At 39.6% G+C, this 13826-nt stretch overlaps 1 protein-coding gene across 1 annotated transcript in view; it reads right to left on the bottom strand.

The window, feature by feature from the left end:
* The window catches only part of LOC126092664 (dynein axonemal heavy chain 2), a 994477-nt gene that overhangs the window by 569200 nt on the left and 411451 nt on the right, over positions 1-13826 (bottom strand). Inside the window, exons 36-39 of the mRNA XM_049908386.1 lie at positions 7207-7334; positions 7037-7126; positions 6788-6917; positions 6539-6701 (exon numbers count right to left, since the gene is read on the bottom strand). Of these exons, the coding sequence (XP_049764343.1) occupies positions 6539-6701; positions 6788-6917; positions 7037-7126; positions 7207-7334 (511 nt within the window). The remainder of the gene's footprint in view (positions 1-6538; positions 6702-6787; positions 6918-7036; positions 7127-7206; positions 7335-13826) is intronic.

Here is a 13826-nt window from a genome sequence, read left to right as displayed (position 1 = left end):
TAATGTTTCATTGATTGTATCAGTACCCATTTGTACTGTGATATATTGCGAAATTTTTAACATCCACAGGTGCTGCGATATACTTGTACTGTTAGTGACAATTATAGATTTAAACTTAATTGTGCTCTTTTAAAATTTTTAACTTAATTGTGCTCTTTTAAAATTTTTGAGAACAGTAAGCCTATCCTCATTCAAAATGATCATTCTCTTGTTTCATTTTACAATTATGTGAAAAACAGGTTATTTTTGAGAATTTTCAGATGCTTACAAAATTATAATTTTGTAAGTTACCAATACAAGTGTTCTGGATATGTAATTTAGTTAGTAGCAAATCTTCGTTTGTGGTTCACAGTTCTGCCAAAGAATACATTACTCCTGAAATTCATTGTATATCAATGCAAATAAATGTGCATTTTTGAGAATTTTTGGAAGCTAATATAGTCCCTTCGTATAATCTATGAGCAATTTGTAGTAAATCAGCATTTGTGATTTAGTTATCGTAGCAGATATTCTAACTAATATATTATGTTACAGCTAATTTTTCCTTAAAGAGGAGTAGCCCTAAATATTATCAGCATTTAATAAATGGAGTTTGCAAACAACTATAATTAAATGTTTTGGGAAAGTAGCAATTTTTACCATGGGTTTTTGTGTTGTCTTAACAGAAATCTTGTTTTGTTTATTTGCTTCAGTTATTATAGGAAATTAGCAACTTTTTAGCTCAACATATTAAAAGATAATCAGCAGGCTTAATTTAAAGTTATTTTTCACTGCCTTCTAATACAATGCACTAACCAAGATGCAGCCCCACTGTGAACACTATTCTCAAACATGGGATGAATTGGTTCATATTTGTAAGCAGCTGGAAATCGTCCTGACTGCTGTCGAATGATTGGCAGCTGCTGTGAATCAGTTATGTTGGAAGAGCTCCCAAGTGTCGTGTGCCTGTGATACTAGTGCCAGAGATACCTCAAGTACTATGCTCTCCTCTGGATGCTGTCTTCTCTGCAGAAAGTACGGATCTGTCATTATTCATTCACTTGACTGGGAGTGTCATGTCAATGGTAGATCTAGGCATCCAGTACAGGGTGGACGAGGACCAGGGAGGACTCAAGATGATGTACCGATCCCCTTGACAACAAGTTTGAGGTGCTGTCTCTCACTGCAGTTGAAACTGAGCCAGTGGGACTCACTCCACCTGTTTGTCTGGTGTCAAGAGGAGGCAAATGCAAAAGAGTAGGGGTCTATTAATAATTGGCAGTTGAAATACACAGTGAATGATGGTACCCTTTAGGGAAAGCCAGCAAGGGTCAGGAAAGGACATCAGATGCACTCAGTGTGTATGCCTGGGGGCCTCATTCAACATGTTGAAGAGGCTATTGCAGGTGTCATTGAAGGAAAAGATTGCAACAAACTGCAGATTGTGGCAGACATTGGGGCAAATGATGCCTGACAACTAGGCTCTGAGGTCATACTTCGGTCAACCCAGTGACTGGCAGAGAAGTTTGGGAAGACCAGCCTTGTGCATAGAGTTTCAACAAAGCTAATGATTTGCAGCACTGTCCCCAGAACTGACTATGGTTCTGAGATGAATGAAAGGACTGAACTAGAAACTTCGAAGGTTCTGTGAAAAACTAGGCTGTACTTCCTAGACTTGTGGCACAGGGATGGGAACTGTAGCGTCCCCTGAATGGGTCAGGCGTGCACTACACATCAATGACTGTTACTCAGGTAGCTGCCTGTGTGTGGGGTGCATACAAGAGTTTCTTAGGTTGCACGACTCTCCATCCAATACACATAATGATAGCTGTAAGAAACACAAAAGTATCAGTGAAAGATCAAAAGAAATGCCTCCCACAGGTGGGAGTATTAAAATCCTAATGGTAAACTGTTGAAACATTCGCAACAAAGTGCCAGAGCTTGAAATGTTCATGAAAAGCAGTGAATTTCATGTAATTCTAGGTACAGGAAGCTTGTTGAAACCTGAAATCGACAATAGTGAGATTATTGGGGAAAAGTTAAGTGTGTAAGATAGGCAAATGGGAAATGGAGGTGGTGTATTTGTTGCAGTAGACAAGAAACGCAAATCCAGTGAGATGGAAATTGAAGCTGTAGGTGAGATTGTTTTGGCAAGACTCAGATTCGGGGTTGGGCACAAAATGATAATTGTATCCATCGGCCACCAGGCTCATCTTCTGATGTAACTGAAAACTTTAGAGTGCACTTGTACGAGGGCTATCCACAAAGTACATTACGTTTTGGAATTAAAAATAAATAAAGTATTGGAAATTTTTTTTATTATATACAGATGAAAGCCACACTTCAATACTACTTTTCTACATAGTTGCCATTTAAATTAAGGCACTTATCGTAGCGATGGACGAGCTTGGAAATTCCTTCGTCGTAAAATTCGTCCGCCTGCGCCTTCAACCACGTGGTTACCTTTTCTTGAAGCTGTGCGTCGTCATCAAAACGCTGCATAGCCAACCACTTCTTCATTGCTGGTAATAAGTGGAAGTCGCTCGGTGCCAGGTCGGGACTGTACGGCGGATGAGGAAAAACTCCCACTTAAAAGATTCGAGAACTTCACGAGTGGCATTTGCCGTGTGGGCCCAGGCGTTGTTGTGAATCAGCAAGATCTTTGAGCCCAACTTTCCCCTGCGCTTGTTTTGTATTGCTCTTCTGAGGTTGTGCAGAGTTTGGTAATACCTTTGAGAGTTTATTGTAGTGCCTCTTTCCAGGAAATCCACAAAAAATCGTATTTCTACCGGGTTACTGATTAACCATGTGGTTGAAGACACAGGCGGCCGAATTTTACGACGGAGGAATTTCCAAGCTCGTCCATCGCTACGATAAGTGCCTTAATTTAAATGGCAACTAGTAGAAAAGTAGTATTTAAGTGTGGCTTTCATCTGTATATAATAAAAAAATTTCCAATACTTTATTTATTTTTAATTCCAAAACGTAATGTATTTGTGGATAGCCTTCGTACATAAGTTCCCCAATCATACTATAATTATCGGTGGAGACTTTAATCATCCACCAATTAATTGGGAAAGTCACTGTTTTGTTAATGGTGGGTGTGATAAAGACATTCTACTAAACTTTACTAAATCCCTTCTCTGAAAACTACTTACTGTGGATAGTTAGGAACCCCACTCATGATGGAAATATACTGGATCCAATGGCAACAAATAGACCTGACCTCTTTGAGGATGTCCACATCAAAACTTGTATCAGTGAATATGATGTGGCTGTGGCAACAGTGATTACCAAAGTACAAAGGACAACTAAAACAAGCAGAAATATATATATATATATGTTCAGTACACCAGATAAAAAGTCAGTAGTGTCATATCTCAAATGAGGAACTTAAGACTTTTAGCACAGGGCAGGAGCATGTAGAAGAACTATGGCTCAAGTTTAAAAGAATAGTTGACCATGCAATGGATAGATATTTACCCAGTACAACAATTCAAAATAGGAGGGAACCTCCACAGTATACAGCCGTGTAAAGAACTCGAGATTACTGCAAAAAAGGTGTGAAACAAACCGCAGGGCTATACATAGAGAGATGCTGAATGAAATGCATTTGCTGTCAAGAGAGAAGTGCATGATGCCTTCCATGACTGCTGTAGCAGAATGTTGTCAAGTAATCTTTTCTAGTAATGTGCAAGGACTGTTAGTGGCACCAAAGTTAGTGTCCAGATCCTAGTGAAAGAGACAAAAACTAAAATTGTGCATACCAAAGAAAAAGCTGAAATGCTTAAATTCATTTTCAATATTCCTTGACAAAGAAAAACCCAGGAGAATTGCCCCAATTTAATTCCCTTATCACCACAAAGATTAATGAAGTAAGTATTAGTGTCAGTGGTGTTGAGAAATAGCTGAAATCATTAAAACTAGACACCGCTCCAGGCCCAGATGGAATCCCTGCCAGACACTAAACTGAATTTGTGGCTGAGATAGTCCCTCTTTTATCTATAAGCTGTCGTAGATTATTCGAGCAGAAAACTGTGTCCAGTTCTTGGAAAAAATAACAGGTCCCACCTCTCTACAAGACGGGTAGTAGAAGTGATCCACAAAACTACTGCCCAGTATCCTTGACAGCAATTTGTTGTAGAATCTTAGAACATATTCTGAGCTCAAACATAATGGGAATCTTGAACAGAATGACCTCCTAACTGCCAACCAGCATGCATACCGAAAACATTGATCACGTGAAATCCAACTCAGACTTTTCTTGCATGACATACTGAAAGCTTTGGATCAAGGCAATCAGTTAGATGCAGTATTTCTTCATATCCGGAAAGCACTTGATTCAATACCACATCTACTTTTATTGTCAAAAGTATGATCATATGGGGTATCAAGTGACATTTGTGACTGTATTGAGGACTTTTCGGTAGGGAGGTGCAGCATCTTATCTTGGATGGAGAGTCATCACCAGGTGTAGAAGTAACTTCGGGTGTGGTCTGGGGAAGTGTGTTGGGATCCTTGCCATTCAATCGGGTTGAGATCTGGTGAGTTGGAGAGCCAACACATCAATTAGAACACACCACTGTGTTCCTCGAACTACTCCATCACACTTCTGGCCTTGTGACATGTTGCATTATCTTGCTGAAAAATGCCACTGCCATTGGGAAACATTATTGTCATAAAGGTGTGTATGTGGTCTGAAACCAATCTACGATACCAGCTAATAGGTAGGTAGTCATAATATTCTGGCTGATCAGTGTACGATACATAATTTGACCCATGGATGCCCATGTGAATGTTCGCCAGAGCATAATGGAGCCTCCGCCAACTTGTCTTCATCCCACAGCACACATGTCAAGGAGCTGTTCCACTGGAAGATGATGAATTCACGCCGTCCTATCGCCATGATGAAGAAGGTATCAAGATACGTCAGACAATGCAATGCTTTGCCTCTGATCCAGTGTCCAGTGCTGATGGTCATATGCCCATTTCAGTGTTCGGTGCACTGTGTATTCATAAGACTTGTACTCTATCCAGCATAAAGTCTGATGTAAGTTCCACCACAGTTCACCACCTGTCCTGTCTTAGCAGTCTGCCCAGCCTACAACATCTGACATTTGTGATGAGGGGTGGCCACGCAAACCCCACGTCTGGATATGGTTTCACCATGTGTTGAAAACACTCACCACAGCACTCCTCGTGAACACCCGACAAGCTGTATTCTGAAATGCTCATGCTGAGGCTTTGGGCCATCACAATCTGCCACTGGTCAAACTCACATGGATCACGCCTTCCTTATACAACAGATGAACAGCACACTCACTGATACTACATGCACCATGTGTGAGTTTGTGTAGCACCCATTCCTCACCAGGTAACACTGCTATTGTGTGGAGAAGTTTTATCGATAGTAGGTTCGTTTAATCTGGGGGAGAGTGTCACAGAGACACTGAAAAATTGAACTGGAAGACCTAAAGATAGATGTAAACTGTCCTGAGAAAGTCTGAAGAACCGGGTTTACATGATGACGACGAATATATTACAATCCCTTATATATCGCTCAGATAGTGATTGAGAGGATAAGGTTAAAAATAATTACTGCAAGCACAGAGATATTCAAACAATCATTCATCCTGCACTCCATAACTTAATGGAATGGGAAAAACCATAATAACTGGTACAATGGGATGTACACTCTGCCATGCACCTCATGCATCAGAGTATAGATGTAGATGTAGATTTGCTATAAATTATGGATGAAGGGCAGCAGGCAGATTCCATATTTCTAGATTTCCTAAAAGCACCTGACACAGTATCCCACTGCAGACTGTTAATGAAGGTACGAGCATATGGAATAAATTTTCAGGTACATGAGTGGCTCAAACTCTTCTTACATAATAGAATAATTGTTCGTAACATCAAAGAACACAATACACCTCACAGCAAAGTCACTGGGATATCATTCACACAGATCTTCGTCAATCATTGGACTGCTCAGTAATTACAGTCAGTAATGGTTACTGTAGTTGCTATGTGGTTTCTCTGTGGTTTGTTTGATTGTGCACATAAAATATTGATAATCAGCACTTGTCATTATGAGCAAAATTACTCAGTCTCCATAGGCCTTTCTCATCTTATGCACAGAGACTTTTCATTCATGAAATAAATCAAAATGCAAAATAATTTGTCATGCAGCAGATTTTTACCTTCTCAGATAGCCAGCTGGTGTCATCATTTCACCAGGAATTACAAGGAAGATGTAACAAGAGAGAGATAAAAGAAAAGAAAGGTTTGCAACAGTTTTCATGCCGTCCTTGAGAATGAAAAAGTATTTTCTTGTGAAATACTGTAGATGGTAAACATGCAAAAAGAACAATAATAGTAATTTATTAAAACACACACACTCAGAGGAAGAGGGGGAGGGAAAGGGGGGGGGAGAGAGAGAGAGAGAGAGAGAGAGAGAGAGAGAGAGAGAGCAGCAACATCATAACAATTTGTACATACAGAACTAAATATATAAAAAGGTCTATCTATGTGCTTTTTCAAGAAAATCTGATACCTGTCTGTGAGTGGTGTTATCACAAGTCTGCCAGAATTTCCCAGATACTCATATCCGTAGTTAAAATATGTGTTAGTTTGGCGTATAATACAATCATCAATTTCACGGTCCCAATAAAACCGTAGCTGGGACAACCATTCAAATGCTGTTACATCCATGCAATCTAAAAGGATTACAACATTTAATTAAACATCTGTTCTACGGCAATTCTTAATTTTTTTTATTGTTTAGAAATATTTAACTACTTACTGGATCTGTACATCTTGTCAATCACATCTCTTGCATGAATTTCAATAGTAACCAAAGCTACTACTTTGAGTCTTTGTATTTTTGTAAGGCTGCCCCTGATAGCATCTGAGAATTTGCCCAAAACTTGATTCTAAAAGTGCAGACACATAATTAGCCACAGGACATTTCAAATTAAAAATAACCAATACAATAATAGCCAAATAAATCAGACAGTAAAAGTTATAGAAATGGTTGACAAATATAGAATACCTGCTTTCGTCTGAGCTTCTTCAATGGGCTTCTTGTTTCCAGAACTTTACAATACATTAATGTGCGCGTACAGTCTGTAGTCCACTGGATCTGTTTATACAAAATGATCTGAAATGCTTTCTAATTGTGACCTATGATGGAATGTAATCAATGCAGTGACAAAAACTCACCTGACTGGAAGTAATACACATTTGACCTGGCCAATCTTTTATCCAAACATCTCTTTTTGTCAAATTTTTTCTGAGTGAAGCTCTGCAGTTTTTCAACTGAATTCTTAAAGTGCAACGCATAGTCCTTTCTGAAACAAAATATGAAAATGGTTCAAAACATTCATCCAAAAGTATCTGTACAAGACAGGCACATAATCTTTGTGACAGATGTTAGTGTGCCTACAGATAGAACATGTTTCAAGACATAAAATGTCACAGCACACAAGCAACTGTAGAGTAAAACGTTTCACTCTGAAAATTTCTTAACAAATAAAGCAGGAAAAGTGGATGAAGCAGAGGAGGAAGAGTAGAAATATTAAATAATATTTTCAACCAGTAATGCTGTAGGACATTGATAGCTTTATTGTAAGAAACACTGACTTCTTCTGAACAGCTTTACAGCCAATATGCACTAGTCTAAGGTGAGGATTAATATTATATTTCACAAAAATCTTAACTCAGATTTGCACAAATCTTCAATTTTTTACATCATACTCTAAGAATGTAACCCTCTCAAAATAAAGGAAAAAAAGCAATGTAGATGGGGTTTAAGATGTTGTTGATGAAGTATTCTTCAGAAAATAATCTGAAAGCTTTGATCAGAGAATTTAGGGATGGAAAGCAGCTGTATCCTTTCCAAAGGAACCGCCTAGTATTTGCTTTAAGGAAACCTTGGAAAACATACACTGGGATGTAGGAATGGAATTTAACTGCTGTCATCCAAAATGTGAGTCCATTTGTTCTCACAACAGAAATTGCCCAGACCCTCAAAACAGCAATGTACAAAGGTATCTATGTCTATGTTGTCTTTTTGTGGTGTGAAACCTCAGTGCAGTAGAGCATCTTTTCATTTAAAATATAAAAAGTATAAAACAAGAAACAGTTTTATAAAAAGTTTTATTATTTTCAAATATTAAAGCAGTAATCGAACAGCGTAAAGTTCTAAAGTAATGGCCACCAAGAGGAATCATCCAAATTTAAATATAAGTAAGGCAGAAAGTAAAATGTTAAAGAATCTAAATGCCTAAGGGCTTGAACTCTGAAATGGAGCAAGAACAGGATGATAATAATGCTAATGATAATGGTAATACTGATGATAAGTATGTAGGGACTTCAGAAAGTAACACTTTTCATCCCACTCTAGAGCACATTTTCAGAAGAGAGTACACGTTCTGGTTTTCCTGCACACACAGTTATGATGTGGTATGGATACGAGATGAATCACATTGTGTGAGTGAAATAGCACAGCAACTGGGAGCTTACTCCAAAACTGAAGTATGTGGGAGAATACGATTAAACTGAAGTATGTGGGACAGTATGATTACTGTGGGTAAAACATCTAAATTACACACAGATTCTCAACAAAATGCTGGAGGTGTATGGACCAAATGCAATGTAGTATCCTGCTATAGTGAAATGGTGCCAACAATTTGACCAAGACTGCACACACACACACACACACACACACACACACACACACACACACACATCGGTGATGCAGAACATGAAGGACAACATCAACCACAACTGAAAATGTGAAGGTAATCAAGGAATCTAATTGCCGATATTGTAGAGTGACTATTGCAGACATTGTTCAGCATTTGCACAAATCAATAGGCTGTGCTGATTCCATCGTTTGAGGTCACCTGCAGTATAAGAAATTGTGCTCACCCTGGATTCTGCAATCACTGTCACCTGTGCACAAAGATGCAATGTCACGGCATCTCTGGACATCCCTGACCATTACTCTGTGGGTGAAAATAATTTCCTAATCGACATCATTATAGGCAATGAGACATGCGTCCATCATTTCAGACTTGCAATTACAAGAGTGTCTAACGAATACACGCACCTCCTCGTCTCTGTGGAGGAAATGCAAAGTTGCACCACCAGTAGGGAAGGTCATGGTTACCATTTTCTTTGACTATGAAGGAGTTGTATACACAGAGTTTATACAAAAGGGCACAATCATTAATATTAATAAAAAATCATTCTATGCAAAACTGACATTGCTACACAACTGCATAAAGAAAAAGGAACATGGAAAATTATGCATTGTTCTCTAGCACAACAATGCTTCATTTCAACCTTTTCAACAAGAAGTTTGGAATCTTCTGACGAAAAGTCCAGATATTGTGCCATGAGATTTTCATCTTTCTGGAAAGTGTAGTGAAACATGCAATAAACGTTACCTGGCCTCCCACAATAATATGTAACTGTCTTCTCGAAGGACCCTAATATACTAGAAGGGGTATGCAATAAGTAGTGCAATAGGCCTCCCCCCCCCCCCCCCCCCCCCCATCCTCGGCCAATTTCAGTTGAAAGAATGCGGAATTTGTTGTGAGACATCTAGAATATTCCCACTTCACCCCTATGGTTTCATGAAGCTCTGATAGGTGGCGGAGCTGTATGTAGCCTTCAAAATAGCATCTGTAAAGGAGGTGCATTCCAAACAGAGAGCAGTCAGTGTTTCTTTTGGCAGAAAGCCAGAGCACCACAGATATTCATAGCTGCTTGCAGAATGTCTACTGAGACTCGGAAGTGAACAAAAGAATGGTGAGTCATTGAGAGAGGCGTCTGTCATCTTCGCAACAAGGTCGCGCAAACCCATCAGATCTCCCAAGTGCCCTGCAATGTTGGAACATACAGACATTCCAATCACACACCTAGCTGCTCAACTGGATGACTCTGTTGGTAGTGCTGACACACTGGTCCCTCAGCTGGGTTACTCGAAGTTGTGCGCCCACTAGGTTCTTCACTGCCTAACAGCAGATCATGAAGAGTAACAATGTACCATCTGTGCAGAACAGCTTGCAAATTATGAGGCTAATCATTACAATTTTTTGTCAAACACCGTCACAGGCAATGAAACATGAGTTCATCACTTCCAGCAGGAAATAAAACAGTGCCACACCACCTATCCTCCGAAGAAAAATTTCAAAACCACATCTTCAGCCCCTAAATCATGGCAATTGCCATCTGGGACTCTTAAGGGGTCATTCTGTTTGATGTCCTCACTTGTGGTGCAACGATCAACTCTGATGTGTATTGTGCTACCCTCAAGAAATTGATGAAACAACTTCAGCATGTTCATTACCACAAAAATACAAATGAGCTTCTCTTTCTCCATCACACAGCAAGGCCTCACACAGATCATAAAGAGTAACAATGTACCATCTGTGCAGAATAGCTTGCAAATTACGAGCTCAATAGGAGCTCACAAAACTTCAGTGGATTGTTCTTCCTCATCCACAGTACAGCCCAGATCACCAACGCAACAGCCCGGATCTCGCACCTTTCAACTTCCATCTGTTTGGCTCACTGAAGGATGCACTCCATGGAAAGCAGTACATGGATGACAAGGAGGTTATTGCTGCAGACATTAGCTCCAATGTGAAAACCACTTAAGAGGTACCATGGGAGCATTCAGGTCCTCCTAGTAAGGTGGCATAACGCCATCACATTGAATTGAGATATGTTTAAAAATAGAATTTTGTAGCAAATTTGATGTATTGGAATCCTAAAGAAAAAAGCCTGCTTTCAGAAAAAAAATATGTTACATTAGTTACTGAATGCCCCTTGTAGAATACTGAGCATCAGTGGAAGGAAGATTACGGTCAAGATATGTAAGCTTCATACATAAGCTTCTCTGATTTTTTTGTTTAGAGGCAACTGGCTGCTTGACTAAGACATTTGTTTGTTTAAATTGTATGCACCAAACACACTGGTCTTTATGATTTGCTGCTGGTGACTTTGTTTGTTGATCAACAGTCATAACCAATCGTGATTCACAATATGTGTGTTTATAGGGCATTCTGTCTCATCAAAACAGACCAAGCCACAGCCACAGCCAAGCTTGTAGACTCCTGCGATGGGAAAGTAATACACAATGTTTACAGGGGGTAAGATTGCCTTGGACAAACAATAATGAACATCTTCAGTAATACCCTCAGTGACACAGGTGTGGAAGTGTTATCCAAAGGGCTCAACTTCACAGTGTCTCCAAACTAGGTCCCCACAAAAGAAATAATATAAGAAATGATATAGGCAGTGGTAGTCTCACTACATGACCTATAATACTACGGGCAGAAGCAGAGAAGACTAGACAAAGCACAGTCAGGACACCGCCATGAGCTAAAATGCTACAAGATAATATCTCTAAGGAAAAATGGAATGGCATGTTTGAACTGAAGAACCGTCGGGAAATTTCAGTATTACAAGCTGACAAGGGCAAAATGTTCATTATTATGACACAGTGGGCTATGATGCCAGAATGAGGAGCCTCATCAAAAACCCCACGAATAAAGAACATACAAGTGACTCTACTGCTAAGATAATTAGACACATGCATGCTATAACTGAGTTCACAATGCCATGTGACACAGCAAGAAGAGCCATCATCTAACTTCCAACAACACCAAGGATCTATAAAGTACACACCAAGGATCTACAGAGTACCTAAGATAAACAAGGAAGCATACCCATTAAGGCCCAAAGTTAATGATATTAATTCACCAACATACCTGTAAGTGAAGTTCTTAATGAACAAACTAAGACATCTTTGTGGCTTTGTGTGGCACTGTCTGTTGAACACTTCCTTCAACTGGGATGTCAGTTTTATTATCAGATACACTGTATGGAAATCGGGTCCCCTCTGTTACCAATAGCTGGAGAATTATTTATGTAAGTATCACTCTCTTCCGCTATTCGTGCACCATAAAGTTAGGTTTTGATATGTGGGTGACACACATTCATTATTTGTGCAGAGAAGAAAACACACAATGCTATTACCAGCTAGAACAACATTGTAAAACATAGTTCACAGTGGAAACAGAAAAGAATGATGTGCTATTTTTGCTGGACATCAAGGTCTAAAGGATAGACAATGGGAAACTTGGAAACACATTGTTCAGAAAGTGAACATGCACAGACAACCACAACCCAAATCATGACAACCTAAGTTATTCACACATTAATGTGACAGCACAACAAATCAACAGGACCAATAGCCTAGAGGTCTGACTTCAGAAGCTAGAACACTCTTTCATGGAAAGTGAATGTAACAAAAGTACTATAAAGAAAGCTGCTGAAAAAAAGAGACAAGGTCAAAAGCAACCAGCAACAACAGCTGTGACAAATTACAAAACATGAGACATGAAAGACACCTTAAATAAGTATCACAGGACAGAATTCTGTGATACAGGGCATCGTATAAGCATAAGTAATGGAGAGCACAAGTAGTACACACAGCTTGGTCAGTGTATGAAATCAGCACAACATAAGGACGACTGAGCCAGATCCACTCAGTTGAAACAGTTGAGTGTCTTTCCGAGAGTGTCACTTACCACTGAAAGAAAAATCACAGAATCTGTCAAGAAAGCAAAGCTGTGGACCAACATGAAACATCAGGGAGGTTATACTCTTTCTGTCTTGTAGGCCAACCACACTTGTGTAGCAGCTCTACCATGCACTGTGAGCATTACCTCGGAGACAACAGGACGTACTTAGAAGCCACAGTCACCATCAGCTAACATGTAAGTGCAGAATATCATAATGGCAGCTCATACTGAATTTGGCAATGAGAAATAATATAAATTTGCAATGAATATTCCTAGAAATTGCACTTGACATGCCTTCCTTGTTCCTGTCAACCAGTCAACATACAGAATCCTATGATGCCCAGTCACTTTCAACTGGAGGGTTACAGATGCAATAGTATATACACTATCAAACCAAAAGTATCTGGTCACCTGGGCATTAATATGGTGTGTGTCCACACTCCACCATTATGATAGCTTCAAATCTGCTGGAGAAACTTTCAATGAAGTGTCTGAATGTCTGTAGACAAATGACAGGTACTGACATTGGACGCTGGGATCTGGAATGAAACCAATGTTCTAATTCATCCCTAAGGTATTCCATCAGCTTCAGATCATAACTCTGGGGAGATCAGTCCACAAACCACTGCCTCACAGATGCTGCTTTATCACAGGATGAATTGTCATACTGATGCAAACAATCACTGTATCTGCACTATTCACTACTGTAGGTGGTATAAAATTTTATAAAATGTGTTCATATTCTTACATATTTAGTGTTTTCTTAAGTGCAACAAGGGGACCACTCCCTAACCATGAAAAATACCCCTGTAACGTACCACATCCTCCATAACTCACTGCCAGCACAACACATGACGACAAGTAACATTCTCCAGGAATTCACCAAACCCAAACCCTTAAAACGGATTGCCACAGGGTATTGCATGATTCATCACTCCAAATAACTTGTTTCAGTCATCCACTGTCCAATGGCATCACTCTTTGTGTCACCTCAAGTATCACTTAGTACTGACTGCAGAAATGTGTGGCTTATGAGGAGATGTTGTCATGTCATTTTTTACAACCACCATCCAAATGCCCTAGGGTCTCTGTCCATCAGTACACGAGGCGCTCGTTTAGTTGTGGTTGTTCCTTCATGTTTTTACTTCACTGTCACATCACCGACAGTTAACACAGTAGGTGGATTGAAATGCTCCTGATGGGTTTTTTACACAGGTGACATCCAGTGACTAGTCGACATTC

Source organism: Schistocerca cancellata, chromosome 7, assembly GCF_023864275.1.
Source record: "Schistocerca cancellata isolate TAMUIC-IGC-003103 chromosome 7, iqSchCanc2.1, whole genome shotgun sequence".
In the NCBI taxonomy this organism is placed as follows: Eukaryota; Metazoa; Arthropoda; class Insecta; order Orthoptera; family Acrididae; genus Schistocerca; species Schistocerca cancellata.
This window is presented reverse-complemented; position numbering and strand designations above follow the sequence as displayed.